The following is a 25,539-nucleotide window of genomic DNA, read 5'->3' as shown; positions in this document are numbered from 1 at the left end:
CATTATTTTACAGTTTAACCTTCAGAGGAGTTCAGCTCTGGGTTACAGAGTTAGTGAGTGAGAGACCCAGGTTTCAAACCTATATCTCATGATTCCCAAGATAGTGTTTTTTCTACATTATACTGCCAAAGGATAGATAAAATATCCTGAAATTGAAGTAGTTTCTGACTTGGTTTAATAATCAGCAAGATTATTGAAAGTGAGATATCTCTGCTTTTATTATATCCACTCACTTCTGAACTCTGTCATTTCATTCTTCATCTAGTGGCATACTTGCTCTTAGTTTTTAGTAGTGTTATTTGTGGTATAATGATTCAGAAAGAAATTTTTGTAGCAGAGAGACCTAACTCCTAAGAAGAAAGACAAAGCACACCATCTCCATGTCATTCCTAAATAAGATAGTTACTTCCATTCTTCTAATTCAGACTTCATAGAATTTTGTAGAAAAATAAGAAATTGCCTCCCTTTTTCACTTGGCAGCAAAAAGCTGCAGTTCAGGAGAGATATTTAGACTAAATATATGTTTGCAAGTGATATGTGTTCCATAGAAGCTGATGAGATCTTTGATAGAGTGGGTGTGTGTAGAAAGAGAAAAAGACAGGGCCCAGGTCTGTGCCTCAGAGGAACATCCACTCTTCGGTAATGGAGGAGATTAAAGATGGTTCAGCATCAGTTATTTGAGAAGGAACAGCACAGGTAAGAGAAGCTGAAGAGAGAGTAGAGACAAGCATGTCTGTTGAGAGCAGGCTGGCAAAGAGAGGGAGCTTTACTAGTTGAGAAGATAGTAGCTTGTTGCGGGGTTTGTTTTTTTTGTCTTTGTTTTTAAATGAGCATATTTTCTCTAGAAGCGTCTGTTTGAGAGTGGCAGGAGTTCGCTTAAATCAGTAGCAAGTCAGTGAATATTTGTTCACCTTATTTCCTTAAATAATTGTACTCTTAACTAGTAAAGATTTAAAAATAAAACACTTAAAAGATCTCATTTATTCCTGGGTTCTCTCAATCACATGAAAACACTTTTTTTAGTGGTGGATCAACATTGTCACAAAATGTACCGCAGAAAATCATAGTAGACAAAAAGGTAACTGTAGCTTAGAAAAGAATAATTCCTCCTAATACAATAGCATTACTTAACCTGCAACCTAGACCACACAAAACATGATAACAAATAAAACAAGCAAAAAACCCCACCAAGATAAAACTATTTTAGGATTGCTATTATAAGGATTGCTTAAAATCACTAAAAATAAGAGAAATGCAAATCAAAACAATTCTATATTTTATTCCCTACCTAAAACCCCACCAAACTAAAACTCTTTTAGGATTGCTATTATAAGGATTGCTTAAAATCACTAGAAATAAGAAATGGATATCAAAACAATTGTGATATTTTACTCCCTACCTAGCAATGTGGCAGAGATAACAAGGTGAGAATGATCAATGTTGTGGAGGTTGCAGTAAGATGAGGGCACCAGTGGATACTGTTGGTAGAGTCATAAATGGATTCAGCCAGGCTGAGAAGCACTGGAATTATGTCCAAGAAAAGGGGACTATATGTCCCTACTTTTTGATCTAGAGATCCCATTGTTAGCTATCAAGGCAGCATATTCACAGAGGAAGTCAAAGATTGGAATGCACCTTTTTTGGCACCATGTAAGTAGTATCACTTTTCTTATAGAGCAAACAACTTGAAATTGAATAGATGCCCTTTGGTTGTGGGTACTGCCCTATGAGAAATAATGAATATGAAGAATTTGGAGAAACAGGGAAGGCTTGTGAGCTGAACCCCAGTGAAGTCAGCTGACCCAAACAAGATATACAGTGAGGACAGCAGTGTAAGTGGAAGAACAGCCACCACCACGAAGAAAACCAGTTCTTGGCCATTACCATGATGACCATGAACACACATGGTGTCCAAGAAGAGATGAGGAAATTCACTTCCCTCCATTGCAGAGGGTGTAGGGAATAAGGGAAGAGAGATTAAGACTGGAATAAGGCATTTGCTATTAAGACAACTGTTGGTGTTTTGGTTCATTTGCTAACTGCTTTTTAATCTTAATTTTTCTTTTTGCAAGATGTGGTTTGCTGTTTAGGGGAGTGAGGGGTACAATTTGGACAGAAATGAAGGTGAAACAAAAGGTAGTAATAGAAACATTAAAATTAAATAAAACATGAACATATGCTTTATTCATGCCTTTTATCTTTACTATATCATGGTCATTCCTGGAAAGGGGGAAAACCCTCCCTCCACTCCCAGATTGATCCTTCCCTAACTAAGCAAAAATCTCCACACGATGGCCATAGCTCTCACTGTATGCCATGCTCTGTCTTCGTAAACACCTAGCTCCCTTCCATGAAAAGGACAGGGCATGTTTCATGATCTTTCCTGGGATACCTTCAATTGTTTTTCCATTACTCAGCTTTCAGATTCCTTAGTTATGATCTTTTCATTCATTGTAGTCATTGTGAATCTTATTTTTTTGGTTCTACTTAATTTGTTCTGCATTAGTTCAAATAAATCTATCCTTAATTTCCCTGAATTCTTCATATTTGTCATTTCTTAGCTGTACAGAAATTCCATTAAGTTCATGTGCCACAGTTGTTTTCTTTTAGTTCTTCCTCAGTCATTGGACTTTAATTCTAGTTTTTTGCAGCCATAAAGAGTACTTACTGCTGTGGATATTTTGGTAAATGTTGGACCCTTATTCTTCTACCATTGACTTCCTTAGGGCTTAATTATAATAATGGGTTTGCTGGGTCAAAGGGTATGGAGAATTTAGTTCCTTTAGTTCTTACATAATTTCAAATGGACATCCAGAATGGTTGGACCATTTCACAGCCCCACTAGCAATGAATTAATGTCCCTAAATTCCCACAGTGCTTCCATTGATTTTTCCTTTTTTTGTCATCTCCATCAATTATCATAGTGAAAGGTGAAACCTCAAAGACTTATTTTAATTTGTATGTCTCTTAGTGATAATGATTTGTGCCATTTTAAAAATATGGTCATGTATAGATAACAGTTCTGAAAATGTCATATCCTTTGGCCACTCATCTAAATAAATCTGTTGGGGAATGGCCTTCATGTTATGTAGTTATGTCAATTCCCTGTGTATCTGGATTGTGAGACTTGGTAATATTTGGTGCATATATTTTCCCCACTCTCTTATTTAATCATATCCTACACACACATCTTAATTATTTGGTTTCCCAAGTTGTGGATTTGAATCAACAAATTGTAGGGCTGCTAGAGTTCCTCACATGGAGAGTAGCAGAAAATAGCTTTGACAGCCTTGACATTGAGAGCCGAGATTGAAAAACTTTAAAAAAACAAATTAATGAACTTTTAAAAGTACAGCAGTCTGGGGCTACACTAGCCTAATGTTCCCTATCAGCATTACTGTAATATAGCACAGCTTGATGATTTACATAATGAATACCTTAGGGTCCTCAAGAAAATTTTGAATTATGGCCAGTTTACCCAAAGAAATCAGGAAAGCTCTGAGTTTACTTAAAATGATCATTTTTTTATGATCCTGTGAACCTATTATTTGAATCTGTATAAGGCCTTAAAGACCCATTTATTTTATTTTACTTTATTTTTTTGCTTTTTGTAGGGCAATTGGGTTTGTGACTTGCCCAAGGTCACACAGCTAGTTAAGTCTCTAAGGTCAGATTTGAACTCAGGTCCTCCTGACTCCAGTGCCGGTGCTCTATTCACTGCCCCACCTAGCCACCCCAAGACCATTTAAATATGAGGTCTGGTAAGGTAAAAAAAAAAAAAATTTAGACTGATTCTTAGAAGTGGATTGAAAGATTTGGGGAGAGACCTGTTACAGTTAATTGAGGCTCTACTGTAAGATTCGATTCCTTCTCTTATGTCATCAAGTAGATAACAATTATTTGTCAGTTCATTTAGGCAGAAAACCTCAATCTCTGATGATGCTGAATAAATTAAGTGTTACTGAATATACACAAAACTTTGAAAAAAAGGAAAATGAGTTGTGATAACTTAGTTCTAAGTACAATTAACCCTGTTAATTTTTGCAAAGGAGGTAACCTCTTTTCATAAAGATTATTATCCCTAATGTCTCTAGGCTAGCCCACTAATGCTGCATAGTACTAGAAGCAGAAAATGACCAAGATGACTTAGAAATTGACTTTTCTGTAATGGTGGAAGAAACCCCTCTGCTTCTCTCTTGCCTAAGGACTTTGTAATTACCTTGTGGAGCAGAGTCCTCCTTTTCTAACCTGTTGTGATTGCCCTGCAGATCCTATAAATTATTTACACTCTGATGGCACTAAATGACTGCGTTAATGGCACCTCTGGCTCCACAGGATATCAAGAACTTTAATAATTCATCATTTGTTACAGCTCTATCCCTGTAGATTAGCATGAGGGGAAGCTTAGTTCACAACACTGATAAGGCTGGCTCTTAAGACCTCTGCTTTTCAATTGTCTCACCCATAAATATTCAGATGCCAGTGGTATTAGAAGCTGAAAAGATGAGCTATTAAGTTGTAATAGTGACCGTTGCAACATTGAGCTTTTTTAGATTGAGTTCAGCAACACTAGGTCATTTCATTAAATACTTGAATGTCCTTAATGTACATTGTAGCATCCTGTTAAGAGAAAAAACCCTGGAGTCAAAAGAAATTCTGTTTTCAGGTGGGTTTAGAACTTCAGTTTTTTTAAAACAAGTGCTAAACATGAGTTGAAATATTAGTGAAGACTGTATCTGCTTTTGAGTGCTAAACCACAGCAAACTACCCTGAGTTGTTTCTTTAGAAAATTTTCTTCCAGTTCATATAAATTTGAGCCTTATTAGGCTTTAAAAGCATCTTTTAAAAATGTGTGCTTTGTTGGAGAGTTTTTGTTTCCTTTTTCATTTTTTTACTTTAGCATCAGTTGTGCCAATGTATTATAATTATTACAGAAAAGAGAAATCCTAATAACAGTGAACAAATTCTCTGGATATTAAATTTTTCCATCAAAAGGCATAGGCAAGTTGAAGAAATCTGAAGCTTTTAAGTCTTCAGAGTATCACTGGAATGGATCTGTAGTTTTCTTTATGTCTACAGCTACATATATGATGTGGATTCTACTAGTTAGTATGTGGTAATCCACATAATGCTAGTTTAGCTAGAATGGAGGATTTAGATGTTAGCAGATTACTGATTGCCTGTATCCTGCTACAGGAAGGATAGTTGTTCCAGAGCATGTTAATTACAGACACATTATGTTCCCTGCTTTGTGGCATGTGTTGTTTTATAAATAAAGGGCCCTAAGTCATCTGGTACCTTGCTGCAGTATTCGCTGTGGAACTGGTTTTAGTGTAAGGTGGGAGTTGGATGGGAAAATACCGCAACCTTTCTTATAAAGCAGTCGTCTTTTCTGCAAGGCTGATGAGACTACAGTTTAGGTTCAGAGTGTAAGCTTTCACTTCTATCTCCCCCCCCCCCTTCTCCTTTATACAAGGGGTTCTTAACCTGGTGTTGGTGAGCTTTAAAATAGATATATGTTTATTTCTATAACTGTATTTTACTATATTTGGTTTTCTTTGCAATCCCATGTATTTTGTGCATTTAAAAACAATTCTGAAACGAGATCCGTAAACCTTATCAAACTAGCCAGAGGAGTCCATGACACCAAAAAGATTAAGAACCCCAACTTTAGATTTGAAAGGTATAGAAAAGTGGCTATGCTCTTCCCATCTCTTCCTCCCTTCCCCCAGCAGTGACACATCACTTTTCACTGGGACTAAGTTTAAACTCTATGTTTCTATTAAAAAAATCTTTTGTTTGTATTGCTTTGGCTTTGATGGAAGGCATTGGTATTTCTTTTACTTGATAAAACTGAATGAGTAGTTGACTAGAGTTGTTTTTTTTTTTTTTTTTAAAGCAATTGGGGTTAAGTAACTTGCCCAAGGTTACATGGCCAGTTTTTTTGTATGGGTATTAAGTATCTGAGGCTAGAACCGATCCCAGCTCCTCCCAACTCCAGGGCTGGCGCTCTTACTCACTGCGCCACCTAGCTGCCCCTTGACTAGAGTTTTAAGAAACCCTTTTGAACAGAATGGGATAAATAAAGGAAAATCACTGGAGGCATGAAGACTACTGGATCAGGAGTCAGAGGACTTTGAGTTTAAATCTTGACTCTGCCATTTATCAGTTGTGGGACCACGTACAGATAATTTCACCTCACTGGCTTCCCCTTCTGCAGAATGATGGGGTTGTTGGAGATGACTTGGAAAGGTCTCTTTGGCTCTATCTCTGATCTTGTGAGATCCATGAAAGAAGCACAGGGCCAGGCTTATTGTCATCTTGTGAAGAAAATGCAGAGAGATGCCTACTTGATAAATGGTCAGATGATATGAACAGGCAGTTTTCACATGAAGAAATTAAAACTTTTTATTGTCATATTTTTAAAAATGCTCTAAATCACTCTTGATTAGAGAAATGCAAATTGAACCAACTCTAAGGTACCACATCATACCTATCAGATTGGCTAACATGACAAAACAGGAAAATGATAAATGTTGGAGAAGATGTGGGGAAATTGGAACACTAATACATTGTTGGAGTTGTGAACTGAACCATCCATTCTGGGGAACAGTTTGGAACTATTCCCAAAGGGCTATAAAACTGTTCATGCCCTTTGATCCAGCAATACCAAGGTCTGTATCCCAAAGAGATCATAAAAAAGGGAAAAGGATGTACAAAAATATTTATACCAGCTCTTTTTGTGGTGGCAAAGAATTAGAAATTGAGGGGATGGCTTTCAACTGGGAAATGACAGGACAAGTTGTGGCATATGAATGTAATGGAATACTATTGTTTCATAAGAAGCAGTGATCAGGCAGATTTCAGAAAAACCTGGAAAGATTTACATGAACTAATGTCGAGTGAAGTGAGCAGAACTAGGAGAACGTTGTACATGATGACAGCAACACTGGGCAATGACTGACTTTGTTATACTTAGCTCTTCTGAGCAATGCAATGATCTAAGACATTTCCAAAAAGACTCATGATGGAAAATGCTATCTACTTCTAGAGAAAGAATTATAGAGTTAGAATACAGATTGAAGCTTATTATCTTCTATCTCTTTTTATTTTGTTGTTTTTGCTTTTTCTTTCTCATGGTTTTTCCTTTTGTTCTGATTCTTTCACATCATGACTAATGTGAAAATATGTTAATATGATTGTACATGAATAGTCTATCAGATTACATATTGTTTTGGGGAGAGAAGAGGGAAGGGAGTGGAGAAAATTTAGAGCTTAGAATCTTATAAAAGTGAATGTTGAAAACTAAAAATAAATAATAAAAACCCAAATATCACATGAAAATGCACCAGTATTGCCTAATAAAGAGAATAAAAATATATGCAACAAAAATTTTAAAAAGAAAGAAAACATAGAGAGATGTGTAGAGAAACAGACTTAGCCAGAACTCAGAAGGAGGCTCATGTGAACATAATGCAAATAAAAAAAGTCAAGTCTGCAAGCGTTAGTGGGGAAAGGATGAGAGATCTTAGTAGGCAAGGCCCTCTAGAGGTGGAACACCGTCAGTCAGTATGAGCTTGTCTGCTTGCCTGGTCTGCTTCCCTAGGAGCGGAGCATGAAAGAACTAACCTGGAGGAGAGCAATGGTTTTCAATTTCTATTCTTGTTGAAAACTTCTAATAAAATTGGAATAAAGACTAAAATCTCTTTTCACAATTGTGTGACATGTCATGTTATTCTCCTCTCACCTCGGGGGCAAAAATATCTCAGTGAGATTTTTTTGTTGGGCATATTTCATCATCTCCATCTTCCCCACCCTCTCCTCCACCCATTAATGCCCTTGAGCTGACAACTGTTGCCAGACTTAAGCTGCCTGGAGCAAAGGTGTTAGAACCTTTACAGAAAAAAGGGTGAGGATCTTTGGCATGGCCTTAGTGATATTATGGAGTAATTCAAGATTGCGAGGGAAAGTGCTTGGTTTCACTGACAGACATGACTAGCTGAAATTGATCGTTTGACTGTAATAAAGACATTGTTCAAACCTGCGTACATCTGTCAACACTGTTTGGTAGCACAGTGAGATAAGCTCTTCCTTCTCTTGCAGTGATCTGTAATGCTTCACCAGCATGTTCCTATTGCCAACCATATTGTAGCATATAGTAAAGCACTTGTGCAGACAGCTTGTGTGGGCTAGATTCCACCTCAGCCTTGTAAAGGTGCCAGAAAATAATAAGCAAGAGGGGAGTTTCTTAAAGCTTACTTAAATGTTTAGCTCTCATTGCAAATTCAATCCAAACTAGATTGTACTTAAGCTAAAAGTGAACTGTACAATTTACTTTTTATTTAATCCATTTTTTCTCCATTATTAATGTAATCTAGACTGACAAGAAAGACAGCATGCTATAGTGGAAAAAAAAAACCATTGGATTTGGAGGCAAAAGATTTGATTTTCTTCTTTTTTCTTTTAAATACTTGATTTTGAATCTAAGTTATATCACTACCTATGTAAAATGAGGGAATTAGCCTCCATTTCAGAAGACCTTTGCCAGCTCTAAATTCTGTGATCTTTTGAAATGGATTTCCCATTCCTAGAGCTAGAATGTTATTTAGAAAAGCCATTCCTATGGAAGATGGATTCAGTTTCAACTTTGGTAGTTTTGTTATATGGACTTGCACTCTAAAAGGGTTTTCATATATGAGTATTTTTTCTCATCTTAAAAACACCTGATATAATGTGAATATAGAATTTTACTTTTAGCTTTTTGTCGTATGCTTAGCTGCCATTTGCCCCAACTCCTCTTCAAGGACTCAGATGAAAACTGAGTAACTTTTTGTTTTTTAGGGATTTGAGTCATAATCGGTTATCTAACTGGAGCATCAGCTTGGATTCAAAGGTGTTACAGGATGTGTAAGTTATTCTTAATTGTATTTTTGTGACCTAATAAATATTGTCAGTTTGGGGATTGCCAGTCCTGACATGGTAGAGTATATGGGTTAAGGGTAGGGAGGAATTAAACATTTTAAATTGTGATTAAACCTCAGAACAGTTTGTTTGGATTTGTTATATTGTAAAGTCTCTGAGTGTTATGCATTGTATTGTTGCTTTAAAGTTGCAGTCTGCACTATGCTTTTTAGAGTCTCAAGTGAAAAGTGCTTCTTTGTAGAGGTATATACAGATTTCCTTTATATACAATTATATACAATTTTCTTTATTCAGACTTACCAGAGAAACAGAAGACTCTTGTATATTATGTAAACATTCTGTATATTCTGCCAAATATTTGGCATCTAGAATAAATCAATAATATAAAAAAGTAGGTTTATTTACTGTAACACCTCATTTATCTGGGGTGTTGGGGGAGTGAGGCTTTCCTGTTTTGGTATTTTCAAGATAAGTTGAAATCATATTCTCCTCCCAACCCCTGGCTTTAAGCTTAATTCATTTCAATAAGCATTTATTTGTTGCCCCCTATGTGCAGAGGGTATCATGCCTACCTTCAAGAAGCTCACAGTCTACTTGGATAATTTTAAATAAGTTTTATTCTTCCCTATATTGAAAATAATTTAATTTTGTTTTGAGTATGATTCTTCAGGTGTTTTTGTGTGTTCTTTTGGGTGGAACCTATTTGCCCAGACCCCAAAATGGCCTGAAACTTCTGTGCTTTGGGGAGTCTTGTACATAATTTAGGTATGGGTTCTCTGTCTTCTCACTCTTATGTTGTCACTTAACACTTCTTGATATTCTCAGTTACCTACTTCTTTCAGCTTCTCTTGATCTTATTTTCTGCTTCTACTCCCCATAACCAAGCTTTATTTTAATTTTAAATAAACTGAGAGTAAACAGACTCATACATTGTTGCAAAGATTTTGGATGTTCAGAGGCCTTTTCCCCCTAAAAATGTTTCAGTTCAGCCAGTCAGTAAAAATGTACACATGTTGTGTGTCCTAGAGTCTGCGTTCTTTGTAGTTGAGAACTAGAGAAGAAAAAAAATCACTGAAGAATCAGATCTTTTCTTTTTTTCTCCCCAGAAAAATGAATTATAATGAGTTAACAGAAATTCCACATTTTGGAGAACCAACTTCTAATATCACTCTCCTTTCATTGTAAGTAAATATTTAAGAATTTTTCAGTCTTTTTTTTTTTTTTAAAAGATTGTTCATAATTCTTTTGCCTCCATTGGTATGGGTAATACTTAAAGGACAGGTCACAGATGACTTCTAGAGTTCTCTTTTTTGGTCTTCAGAGTACACAATGTAATTCCAGAATTGAGTGCAGAACAGCTCCAGTTTTACCTTTCCCTAGAGACGCTGGATCTCAGCTCAAACATCATCTCAGAAATCAAGGCATCCTCATTTCCTAGAATGCAGCTGAAATATCTGTAAGTAAAAAAAATAAAAGCTCCATTTAGATGATTTTTAAAGTGTGTTTGTTTCCATGACAACCTGAATCGTAGTATTCATTTTTGCTAAGATAGTAAAGTTATAATAATTTCTGGTTAGAAACAAAAAGAAATAAGGCTATTGCTAAGGCTTAACTTTGATTTGTTTTTTTACTAATGTAGTTGTATAGAAAACAAGTAAGTAGAACTTGCCAAATTGACTTTTCATTATAAATCTTTTTTTTTTCTTTTTGGAGGGGGGAGGGCAGTTGGGGTTAATTGACTTGCCTAAAGTCACAGGGCTAGTAAGTGTTAAGTGTCTGAGGTAGGATTTGAACTCAGGTCCTCTAGACTCTAGGGCTGGTGCTCTATTCACTGTGCCACCTAGCTGCTCCTTAGTATATAAATCTTAAGAAATGAAATAATAGTATTTTCTGTGGAGAGTTTCTTATGGTAGAATTCTTGTTCAATATATATTTTTGCCTTGTTTATTTCAGGAACCTGAGTAATAACAGGATAGCCACCTTGGAAGCTGGCTGCTTTGATAATTTGTCCAGTTCTTTGGTAGTGGTCAAGTTAAATAGAAACAGGATTAGCATGATTCCACCCAAGATCTTTAAGCTGCCTCATCTTCAGTTTTTGTAAGTAGCTAATTGGAGAGGTCTTTTTCTTCTACACAGCTATCTTTTTTTTTAAGCAGATGATTCTCAACTGTGTATTAACTTTTGTTCACATTTCTCTTAAAGAGAACTTAAAAGAAACAGGATTAAAACTGTGGAAAGTCTTACGTTCCAAGGACTTGATTCCTTAAAATCTTTGAAAATGCAACGGAATGGAATTACCAGACTTATGGATGGAGCTTTCTTTGGCTTGGTTAACATGGAAGAGTTGTAAGTACTAGGAACCACAGCAGGGGAGTGTCAACGAGGCTTCTGATTAGGACTTCTAAGACTCAGAAGGCTGGAGTAGGGTCTTTAATTACATAGAGTTTATACTAAGGAGTTCTCTGCTCTAATCCCTGAGGCAAATGATGTACAAAGTTGGCATGCTTTGTAAAATGTTAAATCAGTGGATTTGGCTGCTCTACCCGTGAGTATCATATCTAAAGCTAACTGAATTACTTTATTCTATTAGGTGAGGGGAACTATCAGAACTCATCAGGATTAGGCACATTTGACACAGTTTGGTCACATGTCCCCAAACTCTTAGGTTTTGAAGATCTGATTTTCTTAGGCAGTTTTGCTACTTTATCCAGCCTTAAATAGACTGTTGAGTTCATTGATGGGTCCTCCTATATTCAGATATTGTAGGATTGAGTGAAGAAGAGATCTTGGGCTAGATACCTTTTAGGACTAAGACTTCATGAAGATTTAAGAATATTCTTCTCATTGAATGTCTTGTTTTATAACCCATTTTCTGCTCTGTTTCTCTAATTCTGCAGAGAACTGGAGCACAATAACCTAATAGAAGTGAACAAGGGCTGGCTCTATGGCTTGAGGACATTACAGCAGCTCTATGTCAGCCAGAATGCTATTGACAGAATTAGCCCCGATGCTTGGGAGTTCTGCCAGCAGCTGTCTGAACTGTAAGTGTTAAATTCAGTTCAGTGATGACTTTGCAGTTTAGGTCAGGTTGAAATGAATAATTGCCATAGTTGGTAATGAAGGTTAGAAGTTCCTAAACTGTATGCTAGGAGTTTGAAAGTTCTAGAATACATGTATCTATGTGAATTGTAAAGTTTAACTCAGGTATAATGAATTCCTTACTGTTGCCAAAATCTTATTTACAGTGACTTGTCCTATAATCAGTTAACTCGTCTGGATGAATCTGCCTTTGTGGGTCTGAGCTTATTGGAGAAGTTGAATTTAGGGGACAACAGGGTCACTCACATTGCTGATGGGGTTTTTAAAGACCTTTCAAATCTTCAGACACTGTAAGTATACTGGTTCAGCAAAATTGGCTTTTGCTTCAATAAAAAAGGCAGAGGAAATAAAAATAACTAACATGTACTCAACACTGGAATTTAATAATTTTGTAATTATTGTAATTTTGTTGCTTCTTTGCCCTAGGCTAAACCTATGACAAATCTTTCAGCCATCTTTTAGATTAATCAGTCCACAAGTATTTGCTGACTATCCATTGTGTGCCTACCATTATGCTAAGCGCTGTAGGGGTGGTATCATAAGACATAGCATTCTTATCTAGAAGGAACTTACTGTCTTTAATGATAATCAGGAATACATCTGAACTTTTATCTCTCACTTAGAAAGTCATTTGAAATAAATCATCCTGATTGTTGGTTCATTAAGAAGATGCCTCAACTAGCAAAAAACTAGCAAAATAAAAAGGAGATTTTTATGAATTGTTGTGTTCTGTTAACCTTAATGTATTTTAATGAAATAAAAGTAATCTCAAAAAATGTATGGCAAAAAGAGAGTGAACAAAGTGATTAATTGGCAGAATTTATATGGTCTTAAAGGGACCTAAGTAGAAGACTGTCTGGTCATCAAATTTGGAATCAACAAATGCTTTAAGACAAGGGGGCCTGCTGATGGAGCAGGCTGCAAACTCTGGTGTTAAACCATGCATGAGAATGGCAACTTAAGAGCTTCTTATACCAAGGCTTTTTTGAGTTTTAAAAGAGATGAGGTGATTTTTCTCCAAATTTGGATTTGGCTGATTTTCAAGAGCTTTCTAGCTTCTTGTCAGAGTAAATAGACTAGTGGAGATTGGATTTACCTGATACAGCCATTTTGGGAGAGCTGATAATACAAAGGGAATCTCAGCTAGTCTTGACTCCCACAACTGTACTTTAGCAAGGAACAAGGGTGAAACTACTGGGGAATTTGGGGTAATACTCTGTGCACACCATCATTGATTGCTTTTAGCTGTCTAAGACTGTAAGAATTGGAGCCAGAGTTTGGAGATCCTGGACCCTGGGATTGGATTTGTCCTGTGGCCTTTCTTTTTCTTCTGGAAGAAGGGCAGGAGATGAGCAGTCTTAAATAAACTGAGTCATAGAAGTCAGGAGGAAAAAAAAACCTTTCCTGTTTAATAGCAAGATTTTGAGTAAGGTGGGCCATTGATGGTTTTAGTAATCTAATGCTCAGTTTTTAGGAAAGTTAACTAATGCACATAGCTTTAAAATAACCTGTAAAGGTAGAAACTCTTGGTGTTTTGGCATAAGTAGGCCTGAAGAGATACCAAATACTAAAAATATTCTCTTGCTTGTGTTTTTCATCAAGCATACTCATGTAGCTATATTTCCTTTGAGGATGGACTAGTGGATTTTAAAAGACCCATAATTTTCATTTTAAAGAAAACACTGTAGGCATTGTTATTCATGTGGGTGCCTTCTCCTTGCTTCCCAGGGGAAGAGTCTAATTGCTCTGGAGCTGTGAAATGCTGTATTGGCATTACTCTTAGTCAGCCTTTCTAAGCTAAGGACCCTGGGGATACACATAGGTCACAAAGAAATCCCATTAGCCAGTAACCAGATTTGTGAGCTGTATTCCTTGCACTTGGAAAAACCTACTGCTGCCTGCCTGGCAGCCCCTACAGTCCCCTTCCTATAATCTTTTAATACGCTAACACAATTAGGAACTGTTAGCCAGGAAGATTAACATTCTTAGCATGTTGCTTAATTTACTTATCCAGGCTTGCCTCTGGAATCTTTTAGCTTGTGACAAATAGCAAATCTCTCTCACATGTCTATCTTTCAGATGATCACAGAGCTTCCTTCCTAAATAACTAATTCAAAGCATAGTCTTCATTGGAAATACTGTGTGATTTTTAGATAAAGGATCAAACTAGAGTGGCTGTTTGGTATGACTGTGTCAGGATGCTAACCATTGAGCTTCCATGTTAACTTAATGTTGTGGTCTCAGGCCTTTCCCCAAATGAAAAAGGTGGTTTCATTCTTGCAGAGATCTACGGAACAATGAGATCTCTTGGGCCATAGAAGATGCAAGTGAAGCATTCGTAGGACTCACCAAGCTCACTAAATTGTATGTATTCATAGTCTTGTGTGTGCCTATGCAAAAATATGTTTCACAACTGTGTTTCCACGAAGACGTTTGAAGCTGATGCCCTTTTCCACCCAGAGGAATTTAGTCTATTTCTGGATTTGCTTTCTGTTTTGGGTCCCTACTCTTGAAAAACCATTATCTTCTAAAATTATGGGCAGTTTTAGTGAAGCTATTTGTGCTCAGGTTAAAAAAAAACGTGCTGAGTAACAGGAATTGTAGTCATAGAAGAAAACTATTTAACATCATGAAGTTTCCATCAGTTGTATCTAGCAATAATTGGAATTGTTGAGTCTATTTTTACACCTGAACGTGAGCTTCTGTGAGATAATGCATGTAGATTTGATTAAACAAGCAGATGTTAAGCAATCCTATAGGTAAGACAAAGACAACTGAAAACAAGCTGGGCCTTCCAGCCGCTTGTCACCAAGGAGGCTACCTGCCAAGGTGGGATGTGCACAGAAGCCAGGGCTCCCAGGACCCCATCTTAGCTTTGCCACTCTCTTCTTCCTGGGTGTCCTTGGAAACTCACTTAACCTCGTAGGCTGCAGTTTCTTCACCTTCAGGATGAAGGAACTGGACTAGACAACCTCTGAGGTCCTTCCAGCTCTCAGTCTGGAGTCCCCTCTGAGACTTGGATCTGGTACAAAATGGAGCAAAACATAGAATAAGGAGGACCACTCCATTTACCGTGATCATGGTCAGAGTGATGCTTAGAGCCTTCATGTTATTTTTGGTTTTGTATTTAACTCTTGAAAATTGAGGAATTTTTTTTAAAAGTTCATTCTGGCCTTGTGGCTTTTTTTGCGGGGGGGGTGGTGGGGTGGTGGGGTTTGGAGAATTTTATTAGGAAGGTTTGTTTGTGTTTCAGAATCTTACAAGGAAACCATATTAAGTCGGTCACAAAGAAGGCATTCATTGGTCTTGAAGCCCTTGAGCATCTGTAAGTAGTTTGCATACATTAGGATCCACTGAATAAATAACCTTTGCTGTTAGCAAAGGTCTCTGTGTCTACTTAAAGTGTTTCAGTTACAGTTGTACAAATGGAGAGAGGTAAAAAGTGTTTTGTTCCTTTTGGTTGCAGAGACTTAAACAATAATGCTATAATGTCTATCCAAGAAAATGCTTTCGCTCAGACACATCTGAAAGAACTGTAAGTAGTAGAACCTTCTTTCTTTCCTGTCATCAGTCCCTGATGTTTATTGTCTTGACTATGAGCCTGACCCAAAACGTGTTTGGGAATTAGAGTAAAAACTGGATATCACATTGAGTTACTTTTTTAATTGTCAACCCATGAAAATGTCCAGGCATGGGCTTTGCTGGTGCTGCTTCATCTGAGCTGATCTTTTCCCTTGGTCTTTGTCCTACTCTGTTCCCTTTCATCCCACCACTAATCTTTGCCCCTGGCCTTTGGCTCTGACAGCCATATGTCGGCTGTGGTTTGGGTGTGAAGGGAGGGGGCAGGGAACACGCATCTATTAAGTGTCTGTTGTGTGCCCAGCATGGTGCTGGGCCCTTTCCAGATATGATCTCATTTGATGATGTAGAGCTTTCCACTGATGGTGGCTGCTTCTAATAGTGATTCTGGGTAATTCAAACTGGTATATTATTTAAAAACTGTTATAGTTGCAGCGGAAGAAATATAAGGTGGGTTTTTTTTTTTAACTTAGTCTTTGTGATCTTGAGCAAATAAGTTCAAGGGTTTTATGGTCATCAGTCATGCTTTTTTACTTAATGATGCCACCATTAGCTATTTTTATACATACTTCATTAAAAACTAGTTTTCTCCATTTTTTTTTAAAAGATGCTTTTCCTCATTTATGAGGACTTCTGGTACCAAGATGGTGGAGAGTGTAAGGAACCCGGGATGGCTCAGAGTGGGGAATTGAACCCTGGCATGGATTTTTCAATGAACAATTAAAAAGGTTCATCTAAATGCTTCCCCCCAAATGCCTGATTCTGCCTCAGAGTCAGGTGCTCAAATGTTTATTTGTTGCAAGAGGGTGGTGTGCTAAGGCCTTTGGGGTGAGATAGCAAAAATCATAGAAGAAGCTTGTCTTTTTACCTGAGCTTATCTTTTTGGACAAACAACGTGGTGTGAGAAAACACAGGAATATAATCTTGTTTAGGCAGTGTTACACCCCAATAAAAATTCACCTTGGTCTCTTGAAAAGGTTGAAGGACATCATTCTGGGCCTTGGTAGAAGCACGATCATTGTTGTTTAAGCAAGCCGTTATTTTTCAGACGTGCTTATCAGGCTTCTTGTAGGCCACAGGCACACCTCCAGTGACGTTCTCTTGGTCCTGTGGAAAGAATTTGAAAGTAACCTCCCCTCATTAGGGATGACAGGACAACTCTCTGCCTAAGGAGATGTTGAGTGTGATGTGTAAACTAGGCACCTGGTGGGTGAGGAGTGAAAGCCTGGGGCCTCACATTCTCTCTCTCTCTCTCTCTCTGTGTCTCCTTTGTAGGATGTTGAACACCAGCAGCTTGCTCTGTGACTGCCAGCTGAGGTGGCTGCTGCAGTGGCTGGTGGATAGTCACTTAGAACAGGCTGTGAATGTGAGTTGTGCCCACCCTGAATGGCTAGCCGGGCAGAACATCCTCAATGTGGATCCCAAAGACTTTGTCTGCGGTTTGTACATTTCATGCAGTGTCTAGAGTCCAAAGAGACAGTGACCATGATTCTCTAGAAATGTGTCCTTACCCATCTGGTGTGTGTGCTCTGGGATCTGCTGCTTACTTTGGGCTTTGACTAAACTTTTATATTATACCTTTTCATATTTACAGAATTTTCCTTTAAAGCAAAATGGTTTTGGAAGTAGAGTAACTTTTTTTTATATTCATATGATATGAAACTTCCAGGCAGATTGACCTGTTTTGCAAATTACTAGTTTCTTTATCATTTTAAGTGCCTTTTTCTTGTCATCTTTCTTTTAGCACTCTCTTACACCCCCCACCTCCACCCCTGCTATCTGTAGCCACTCTTAACTTAAAGATACTCACGCTGTTTGTAAGACAGCTCTGCCACATAAAATATCTTCAAATAACTTTTTTTTAGTGCTAACTATTCCTTATGAAATAGGACAAGAGTTTACTCCCCATTTTATATATGAGGAAATTAGCCCAGAGTGGTTAAAGATTGCTTAGATTTGTATAGCAAATGGTGAGACTAGCTTAGGATGTTGGGCAGGAGTTGTTTACCCCTCTGCCCAGTAGCTGGTGGTGATTAGGAAGGTAATGGAAATGCCATCTAGGAAGCAAGATTAAGGTTTGAAGACTCAAATTACAGCAATTGGAAGGTACATTTAACTGTCCTTTGCCCATTTGGTTTCTAGTTAAATTGATTGATTGTTTGAAAAAACAAATCAATTAATTTAGCTTCTCTTGGTTTTTTCCACAGATGATTTTCCTAAGCCCCAGATAAGGACACACCCAGAGACCACGATTGCTTTGAAAGGAGTCAATGTGACCCTTACATGCACGGCAGTGAGTAGCAGTGACTCGCCAATGTCCACTGCATGGAGAAAAGATAGTGAGATCTTGTATGACGCCGATATTGAGAACTTTGCTCGCTATCGGCAGCAAGGTGGAGAAGCCTTGGAGTACACTACTGCTTTACATCTTTTCAATGTGAATTTCACAGATGAAGGAAAATATCAGTGTATTGTTACTAATCACTTCGGTTCTAATTATTCTCATAAAGCTCGATTAACTGTGAATGGTAAGAAACCATTTCCCTTGTTATCTTTTAAATTTGAGAAAAGTTAATAACTTTATTCTCTTGATTTTATTCATTTGACCAAGAAAATTAGACTCCTCCTGATATGTGGGAGGACATTACTGTACTGTGGTAGAGTTCTTTGAGTGGGCAGCTTCCCTATTTGAGCTAGCTTGCCCATTTACTATTCTTTGGGGGTCTATAACTTTGAAGGAGTTTTACAGAAGGGCAACATAAGAATTTATATTTCCATAGCACTTTTAAGATTTACCAAGTACTTTCTTCACAGTGTCTTGAGGTATATAGGTAGTACCTGTATTGTCCTTATTTCACAAATGAAGAAATGGAGACTTTCAAGTGAAGTGATTTGCCAGCTAGTAAATGGCAGAGCTGGGGCTTGAACTTCCAAATCTTTTACATCCAAGAATGCTGGTCTTTCCTTTAGGCCAAGTTACCTCCCTTTAGGAGCCTGACTGCCTTCACCCTGAGAAATACTTGGGGGTGTCAGTCCCCACTGATAGGATGAGTTAGAATTATTGAGATTCTGTCACAGGATAGACAAGGAAATGTGTTTACTTTTTGTTGTATACAAATTGTTTGGCTCCGCCCACCCCTGGTGTGCCTTCCCTGCATCACCTCATGACCATAGCATTTCTGTGCCAAGTAGGGGCAAGAGCAGCACTTGTTGGGTCTTGTTTTCTTCATGTCCCATGATGGTGTGTGATGTGCACAGAAACTTTCACCTCCGATCTCTTTGTAGGTAAAAATATAACAATGAATGAAGATACCTCATTCCAAGTGGCTTTAAATATATACACACATAGATTCACACACGCATGTGCATACACGCACACCCACCCACATACATATATGCATGTGTGTACATATACACACATACATGTGCATACATATGCATGCATGTCACATTTATATAAATATACACACAGATACATGTGTGCATGCACACACATTTTTGGACATCCTGCTTTCCTTTCTGTTAGTGAGGGTAGGCAGTTGCTTTTGGAAGTTATTGTACCATTAACTTGAGTTCTAGTACTTGTACTTGAGTTCTAGTTATTGTACCAAAGACTTGAGTTCTAGGGCTGCAGGGAGTAGGAGGTTGGGCTTAGAGTCAGGAAGACCTGAATTCCGGTCCAGCTTCAGACACTGACTAGCTCTGTGACCCTTGACAAGTCACTTAACCTCTGTCAGCCTCAGTTTCCACAACTGTAAAATGGGAATGATAATAGCCAGGGGGATCAGATGAGATGATATTTGTCATACACTTAGCACAGATCCTGGCACACAGTAGGTACTATTTAAGTGCTTATTCCCTTCCTGAGATGGGAGAACGAACAAGGCTTGGTTATGAATTTCATAGTCAGTCAGTAGTTGTTTGTTAAATACTTGTCTGTAGGCCAGGCACTGCACTAAGGGCTGGGGAAACAAGGCAGAAATAGGCCCTGCCATCAAGCAGCTCACCATCCAATGGGGAAGACAGGAGGGAAAAAGTAGCTTCCCAGGAGGTGACACTGGCAGCTGGGGCTGGCATGGGAGCTGGAAAGGGCTCCTAGAGCAGGAGAGTCATGAAGGAAGCTAAGGGATCAGGGTGGACTAGGCAGTGCAGAGTCACCGAGGGGGATAGATCCGGGTAGCTGGCGGGGAGTCAGGTGCTGGAAATCCACATGGAGGACTGAGATTGTACCTGTTCTCAAGGAGCTTGTGTTCTGATGAGGAGAGACGACAGCTGGAGGGGAAATGGGAAAGCAGCTGGCAGTGACGTGGAGGGCTGGCGTCAGTTCATACCAAGGGCCCAGTCCTTTAGAATGTAGGGAGACAGTCGATCAGGTGACAGGTGAACATCTCTAGGGTTGTTCTGATTGATAGAGCCCACTGGTTTCTGAATTTGAACCATCAAACCATGCCAGGGGTTGTAATGGCAAGAGACTCTTCTGGATATTTCATAACTGTGACTGCTGAGACTGTATTGGTGGCAGGCAGGCAGGTGCTGGAGCCGCACCTCTGGTTATTTCCTAGGAGGTTGTGGTAGAATTGGGCTGTCTGCAGGGCCAGAGACCAGGATGAGGCAAGGGGCTGCTAATCAGTCAGTTCTTGGGAATGGAGTGGTTACCTCCCCCAGGGCATGGGGGGTCGGGGAGGGGGTCGTGATCTCACTGGCCTTTGTGAGGAGCTAGGGTTTGGTAGTAAGGATGCTAGTTTTTCTCGTGCATTCATATTCTTCATCACATTCTTGCTATGACCTCTTTTGATACAGAGCTACCATCATTTCTGAAAACCCCAATGGACCTAACTATCCGTACTGGAGCCATGGCCAGACTGGAATGTGCTGCAGAGGGTCACCCTGCACCTCAGATTTCCTGGCAGAAAGATGGAGGCACAGACTTCCCTGCAGCACGAGAAAGACGCATGCATGTTATGCCTGAGGATGATGTCTTCTTCATTGCCAATGTGAAGATAGAAGACATGGGCATTTATAGCTGCATGGCACAGAATATTGCAGGTGGTCTCTCAGCGAATGCCACCTTAACTGTGCTAGGTGAGCTGCTTTTCCTTTCCTGTGATTCACAGGATTTTACTGAAACCTCTAGACTCAGGAGCTACACCTGGTCTTGTGGGAAAGGAGCCTACTAATGAGACATCTTCCTTCCAAGCGGCCGGGGAGCCTGGGTATCCTGGTCCCTCTATTGTTCTTGTCCCTTATGGGGAGGAGTATTGTTTGAGAATAAAATTGGGTGGGTCATGTAGTCTGTGGAGAGGCTCTGATAAGAGAAGCTGAAGTCCTGTTTTCATGATAGAACTGATCCTTCTGCTGTTGGCAAAAGAAACAAATACCTTATCCATGTGCTTTGTCCAGCTTAGGTGAATTCATTGACTTTTTGGTGGTTTTCCATGATAATATTGGAGTTTGAGGCAGCATGGCACCAAAGAGCTTAAATAATATTAGAAAAATGTTCCTCTTCCTAATTTATTAAAGACAAATGCAAGTAAGGTTGCGTCACTTAAAATGCTGTTCTTTTTTGCCTTCCAGAAACACCTTCTTTTATTAGACCCCTGGAGGACAGAACTGTAACTCGAGGTGAGACGGCTGTCTTGCAGTGCATTGCTGGAGGAAGTCCAACCCCTCGCCTCAACTGGACAAAAGACGATGGTCCTCTGATGGTGACCGAAAGGCATTTCTTTGCAGCAGCCAATCAGCTTCTTATCATTGTAGATGCTGGGCTAGAAGATGCTGGGAAATATACTTGTATCATGTCCAACACCTTGGGGACAGAGCGTGGTCACATTTACTTAAATGTCATCTCTTCCTCCAATTGTGACTCCTCCCAAAGTAGCATTGGGCATGAGGATGATGGCTGGACCACTGTTGGCATTGTCATCATCGTGGTGGTGTGCTGTGTTGTAGGCACCTCTCTGATTTGGGTCATTGTTATTTACCATATGAGAAGGAAGAATGAAGACTACAGCATCACCAATACAGGTGGGAAGGGTCTGCAGAGGGAGGGCTTGTTTTTTAGGTTTTAGTAATTGCTGTGCAGGGGGATATTAGAAAATATGAGTGAACCAAGGGACTTTGATAATCTAGCCCTGGTTTGTGATAAGGGTGGTAAAGCATTTTTCTGCTAGAGCTTTTTTGACTTTGATGTATCAGGAACATTCTGAAGTGACTGTTAAGCTTCTGAAGCATCTCCTTGTGCAAAGAATATGTTCCTGACACTCTGCGAGTTGCAGTGGTTCCTTTGTCTTCATCTGTTCCATCCCATTGGAAATAAGATCAGATTATTTGCTTTGGAGGGGAGAAAAAATGTTGTGATTTTACTAATTTTATTCACCTGCCATACTGAAAGCCCAGGAGAGAGGAGTCTGTCTGGCAGGCAAGTGGGAGAAATCATGGGTGCATATGATTTTTGCTTTTTGCATAATTTGTAAAGGAGGAAAATAGAACTGGTAACTGGCTGGGGTGATGGTTTTTCAGTGCAGTTATAGATTGGGGGGAATATCAATCCATAAACATTTATTAAGTGCATACTATATACTGGGCACTGTGGTAAGGACTAGGGATTGAAAAAAAGAGGCCAAAGACAGCCCCTTCCCTTAAGGAGATTACATCTAATGGGGGGACACAACATACAAACAAATATATACATGGCATATAATAAATAAACATAATACATGGGAAATAATTAAAAGAAGGAAGGTGCTGGAATTAAGAGGGTTTGGTGAAGGCTTCCTGTAGAAGATGAGATTTTAGCTGGGACTTAAAAGGAGTCTAGGGGGCATTCTTGGCACAGGGAACAGCCAGATAAAATGCCTGGAGCCCAGAGAACTGTGGCAGGAGTATTGGTATCCCTACGTGACATTTGGTTAATGATTATTTGATATACCTTTGCATAGACTGTGCATGCTCAGTACTTTTCCGAGTGTTGACTTGAAAGTTGTTTGTGTGCCTGTCTCCGCAGAAGAACTGAATCTGCCTGCTGACATCCCCAGCTACCTATCTTCTCAGGGAACACTGTCTGAACCACAGGAAGGTTATAGCAACTCTGAGGCCGGGAGTCACCAGCAGCTCATGCCACCTGCAAGTGGATACATACATAAAGGCCCAGAAGGTAACTGCACCTGCTTGATTGTCATTCCAGCCTGTCTGGAACCTAATTGGTACAAATTTCACTACACAAAAGAGATGTATTTGGGAAATTGGTTTTAAAAACATTTCTGTGAAATGCATCATATTTTCTTTCATTATTTCAAGCGTAGAGTCCTACCAGAAAGCATCTGGTTGTAAGGAAAATAAGAATCCGAGATTTTGAGCTCAAAGGGACCTTTACGGTCACCAGTCCAGCATCTCATTGTACAGACTGAGAAGGAAGAAATGACTTGCTCAGGGTTTCACAGGTAGTGAGCAGCAGAGCTGAGATCAGAACCCAGATCCTCTGACTTATATCTGTATGATTGCTTTTAGACAGAAATTCTTTTTTTTTTTTTTTGACCACTCTTGATATTCTTTATTTTTTTTTTTTACTTTCACATTATACATTAGTCAGGTTATAAAGACGGATTGTATTAGCTGGAATGAAAAATGGTAAAGAGGACATAAAACCAAATAAGAGAAGGAAAAAGATCAGGTATTTTGCTTCCACCTGGATATAAACTCAGTTCTTTCTCTGGATGCACATATTTCTCTCTATCATGAGTCTTTTGGGATTGACTTATATCACTGCATTGCTGAGAGAAGTCCAGTTTATCAGAGTTGGTCATCACACATACGTTGTGTCTGTAATTGTGTACAAATTTCTCCTAGTTCTACTCTTCTCACTCAGCATCAGTTCATATAAGCCTCTCCAGGTAAATATGAAGTCCATCTGCTCCTCGTTTCTTATAGAACAATAGTATTCCATAACGTGCATATACCACAACTTGTTCAGCCATTCCCCAGTTGATGGGCACCCCCTTAATTTCCAATTCTTTGCCACCACAAAAAGAGCTGCTATAAACATTTTTGTACATATGGGTCTTTCTCCCATTTCTATGATCTCTTTGGGATATAACCCTAGGAGTGGTATTGCTGGATCAAAGGGTATGAAAATATTTATAGCCCTTTGGACATACTTCCAGATTGCTCTCCAGAAAGGCTGGATCAGTTCACAACTCCACCAGCAATGCATTAGTGATCCAATTTGCCCACATCCTCTCCAGCATTTATCGTTTTCCTGTTTTGTCATGTTAGCCAATCTGACTGGTGAGATGTGGTACCTCAGAGTTGTTTTGATTTGCATTTCTCTAATCAATAGTGAATTAGAGCATTTCTTCATGTGCTTATAGATATCTTTAATTTCTTTCTCTGAAAACTGCCTGTTCATATCCTTTGACCATTTATCAACTGGGGAATCAACAAAGACTTGTATTCTTAAATTAGAATTTGATTCAATTCTCTGTATATTTTAGAAATGAGTCCTTTGTCAGAGACATTGGTTGTAAAGATTCTTTCCCAATTTCCCACCTCCCTCTTAATCTTGGTTACATTGGCTTTGTTTGTACAGAAGCTTTTCAATTTCATGTCAAAATTGTCTATTTTATAATGTTTTCTAATTCTTGTTTAGTCATAAAGTCTTTCCCTCTCCACAATAGACAGAAATTCTTGACAGGCAGAGATCACAGGGTCATAGATTTAGAGCTGTTAGGTATCTCAAAGACCATCTAGCACAGCCCCTTCATTTTATAAAGGATGAAATTGGGGTCCCAGTGAGGTTACCTGACTTTCCCAAGATTAATTGTGAGAAGCAGGATTTGAACCCAGGTTTTTCTTGACTACAGAGCCAGTGTTCTTTCTGTTGTACCATGCTGACTCCAGTAAAGAAAAGTCTGAATTGCCAGAAATAGGCAAAATATCTACTTGCAAGGGTCGGAATGAAGCCTTTGCAGGGTTTGCCAAACCAAAGTGTTATCCCAGGAAGGGGAAAAATGTGTTCTAAAAAAAATGCCGGTAACACAAATTGTTGAGATTGTGTTTCCATCCCAAATCCTTGCAGGCTTTTATCTGGAAGCTAGCATTGCCTAGTTTGATGTGAGAGTTTCATAAAATGAGCTCACAGCTTCTCAGTCCTTGGTTTGTTCGCACAGCCCAGAGGTGTGTCTTAGGCTATGATGCCAGCTTTGTCTCAGCTCCTTTGATTTCATCATAATTTCACAAAATCATGATTGAGCAGGAAGACAAGGGCTTGGCTGCTTCACTTCTCAAGTAAGGAATGTTTTGGTTTTTCCCATGTTGTCATCAGGTGGTAGTGGCAGCCGGGTGATCTGCTCGGATTGTTATGACAATGCCAACATCTACTCCAGGACTAGAGAGTATTGTCCATACACTTATATCACTGAAGAGGATGGTCTGGATCAAACGCTATCTAGCCTCATGGTCCAGATGCCCCAGGAGGCTTCTTTGATACATCCTTCCTCAGAAGTTGGGGCTGTGGGCACCTTAATATCTTCAGGAGACAGAGACATGTCAGGCTTCCTCACCAACCATGACAGGATAAACGAGAAGGCACTTGTATGCACACAGATGAGCAATGGTAAGGCTTATGTGATATTTTGTTTTCTTCTCTCAAGAGTTACTTTCTTTGCCTTGAGTTTTTAACTTTGAACCTAATAGTACCTTTGGCATTGTGCCAAATGAATTGGTTTGATGGAGTGTTTGGCTACTTTCGTAATGCTGAATTTTGTGCTATAAACTAGAACTCTTTCTTGTAAGACTGAGAATAAAATTTTTGGTTGCTAACAAATTCACAGAGTATATAAGAATTTGGGCTTGGTCAGAAAATGTGTGTCTTTCTCATCTTTTATTTTTAGTGGAATAAAAATGAATAAAGTTTAAAATTTGTAGTAGGAAGATTGAAAAATC

The 25,539-nt window shown here is 38.9% G+C and overlaps 1 protein-coding gene across 1 annotated transcript in view; it reads left to right on the top strand.

The window, feature by feature from the left end:
• LRIG2 (leucine rich repeats and immunoglobulin like domains 2) overlaps window positions 1-25,539 on the top strand; it is a 41,397-nt gene that overhangs the window by 8,950 nt on the left and 6,908 nt on the right. Inside the window, exons 2-17 of the mRNA XM_069090329.1 lie at window positions 8,842-8,907; window positions 10,029-10,103; window positions 10,244-10,378; window positions 10,876-11,019; window positions 11,125-11,268; window positions 11,820-11,963; window positions 12,168-12,311; window positions 14,305-14,385; window positions 15,275-15,346; window positions 15,488-15,556; window positions 16,876-17,039; window positions 17,808-18,128; window positions 20,401-20,682; window positions 21,175-21,624; window positions 22,604-22,753; window positions 24,920-25,210. Coding sequence (XP_068946430.1) covers window positions 8,842-8,907; window positions 10,029-10,103; window positions 10,244-10,378; window positions 10,876-11,019; window positions 11,125-11,268; window positions 11,820-11,963; window positions 12,168-12,311; window positions 14,305-14,385; window positions 15,275-15,346; window positions 15,488-15,556; window positions 16,876-17,039; window positions 17,808-18,128; window positions 20,401-20,682; window positions 21,175-21,624; window positions 22,604-22,753; window positions 24,920-25,210 — 2,732 coding nt within the window. The remainder of the gene's footprint in view (window positions 1-8,841; window positions 8,908-10,028; window positions 10,104-10,243; window positions 10,379-10,875; window positions 11,020-11,124; window positions 11,269-11,819; window positions 11,964-12,167; window positions 12,312-14,304; window positions 14,386-15,274; window positions 15,347-15,487; window positions 15,557-16,875; window positions 17,040-17,807; window positions 18,129-20,400; window positions 20,683-21,174; window positions 21,625-22,603; window positions 22,754-24,919; window positions 25,211-25,539) is intronic.

The sequence above is a fragment of the Petaurus breviceps genome, unplaced genomic scaffold (assembly GCF_028583685.1).
Source record: "Petaurus breviceps papuanus isolate PSGF00001 unplaced genomic scaffold, PetGlider_PUasm1.0 186, whole genome shotgun sequence".
Lineage (NCBI taxonomy): Eukaryota > Metazoa > Chordata > Mammalia > Diprotodontia > Petauridae > Petaurus > Petaurus breviceps.
Note: the sequence above shows the minus strand (reverse complement) of the source record. Positions and strands in the feature narration are given on the sequence as shown.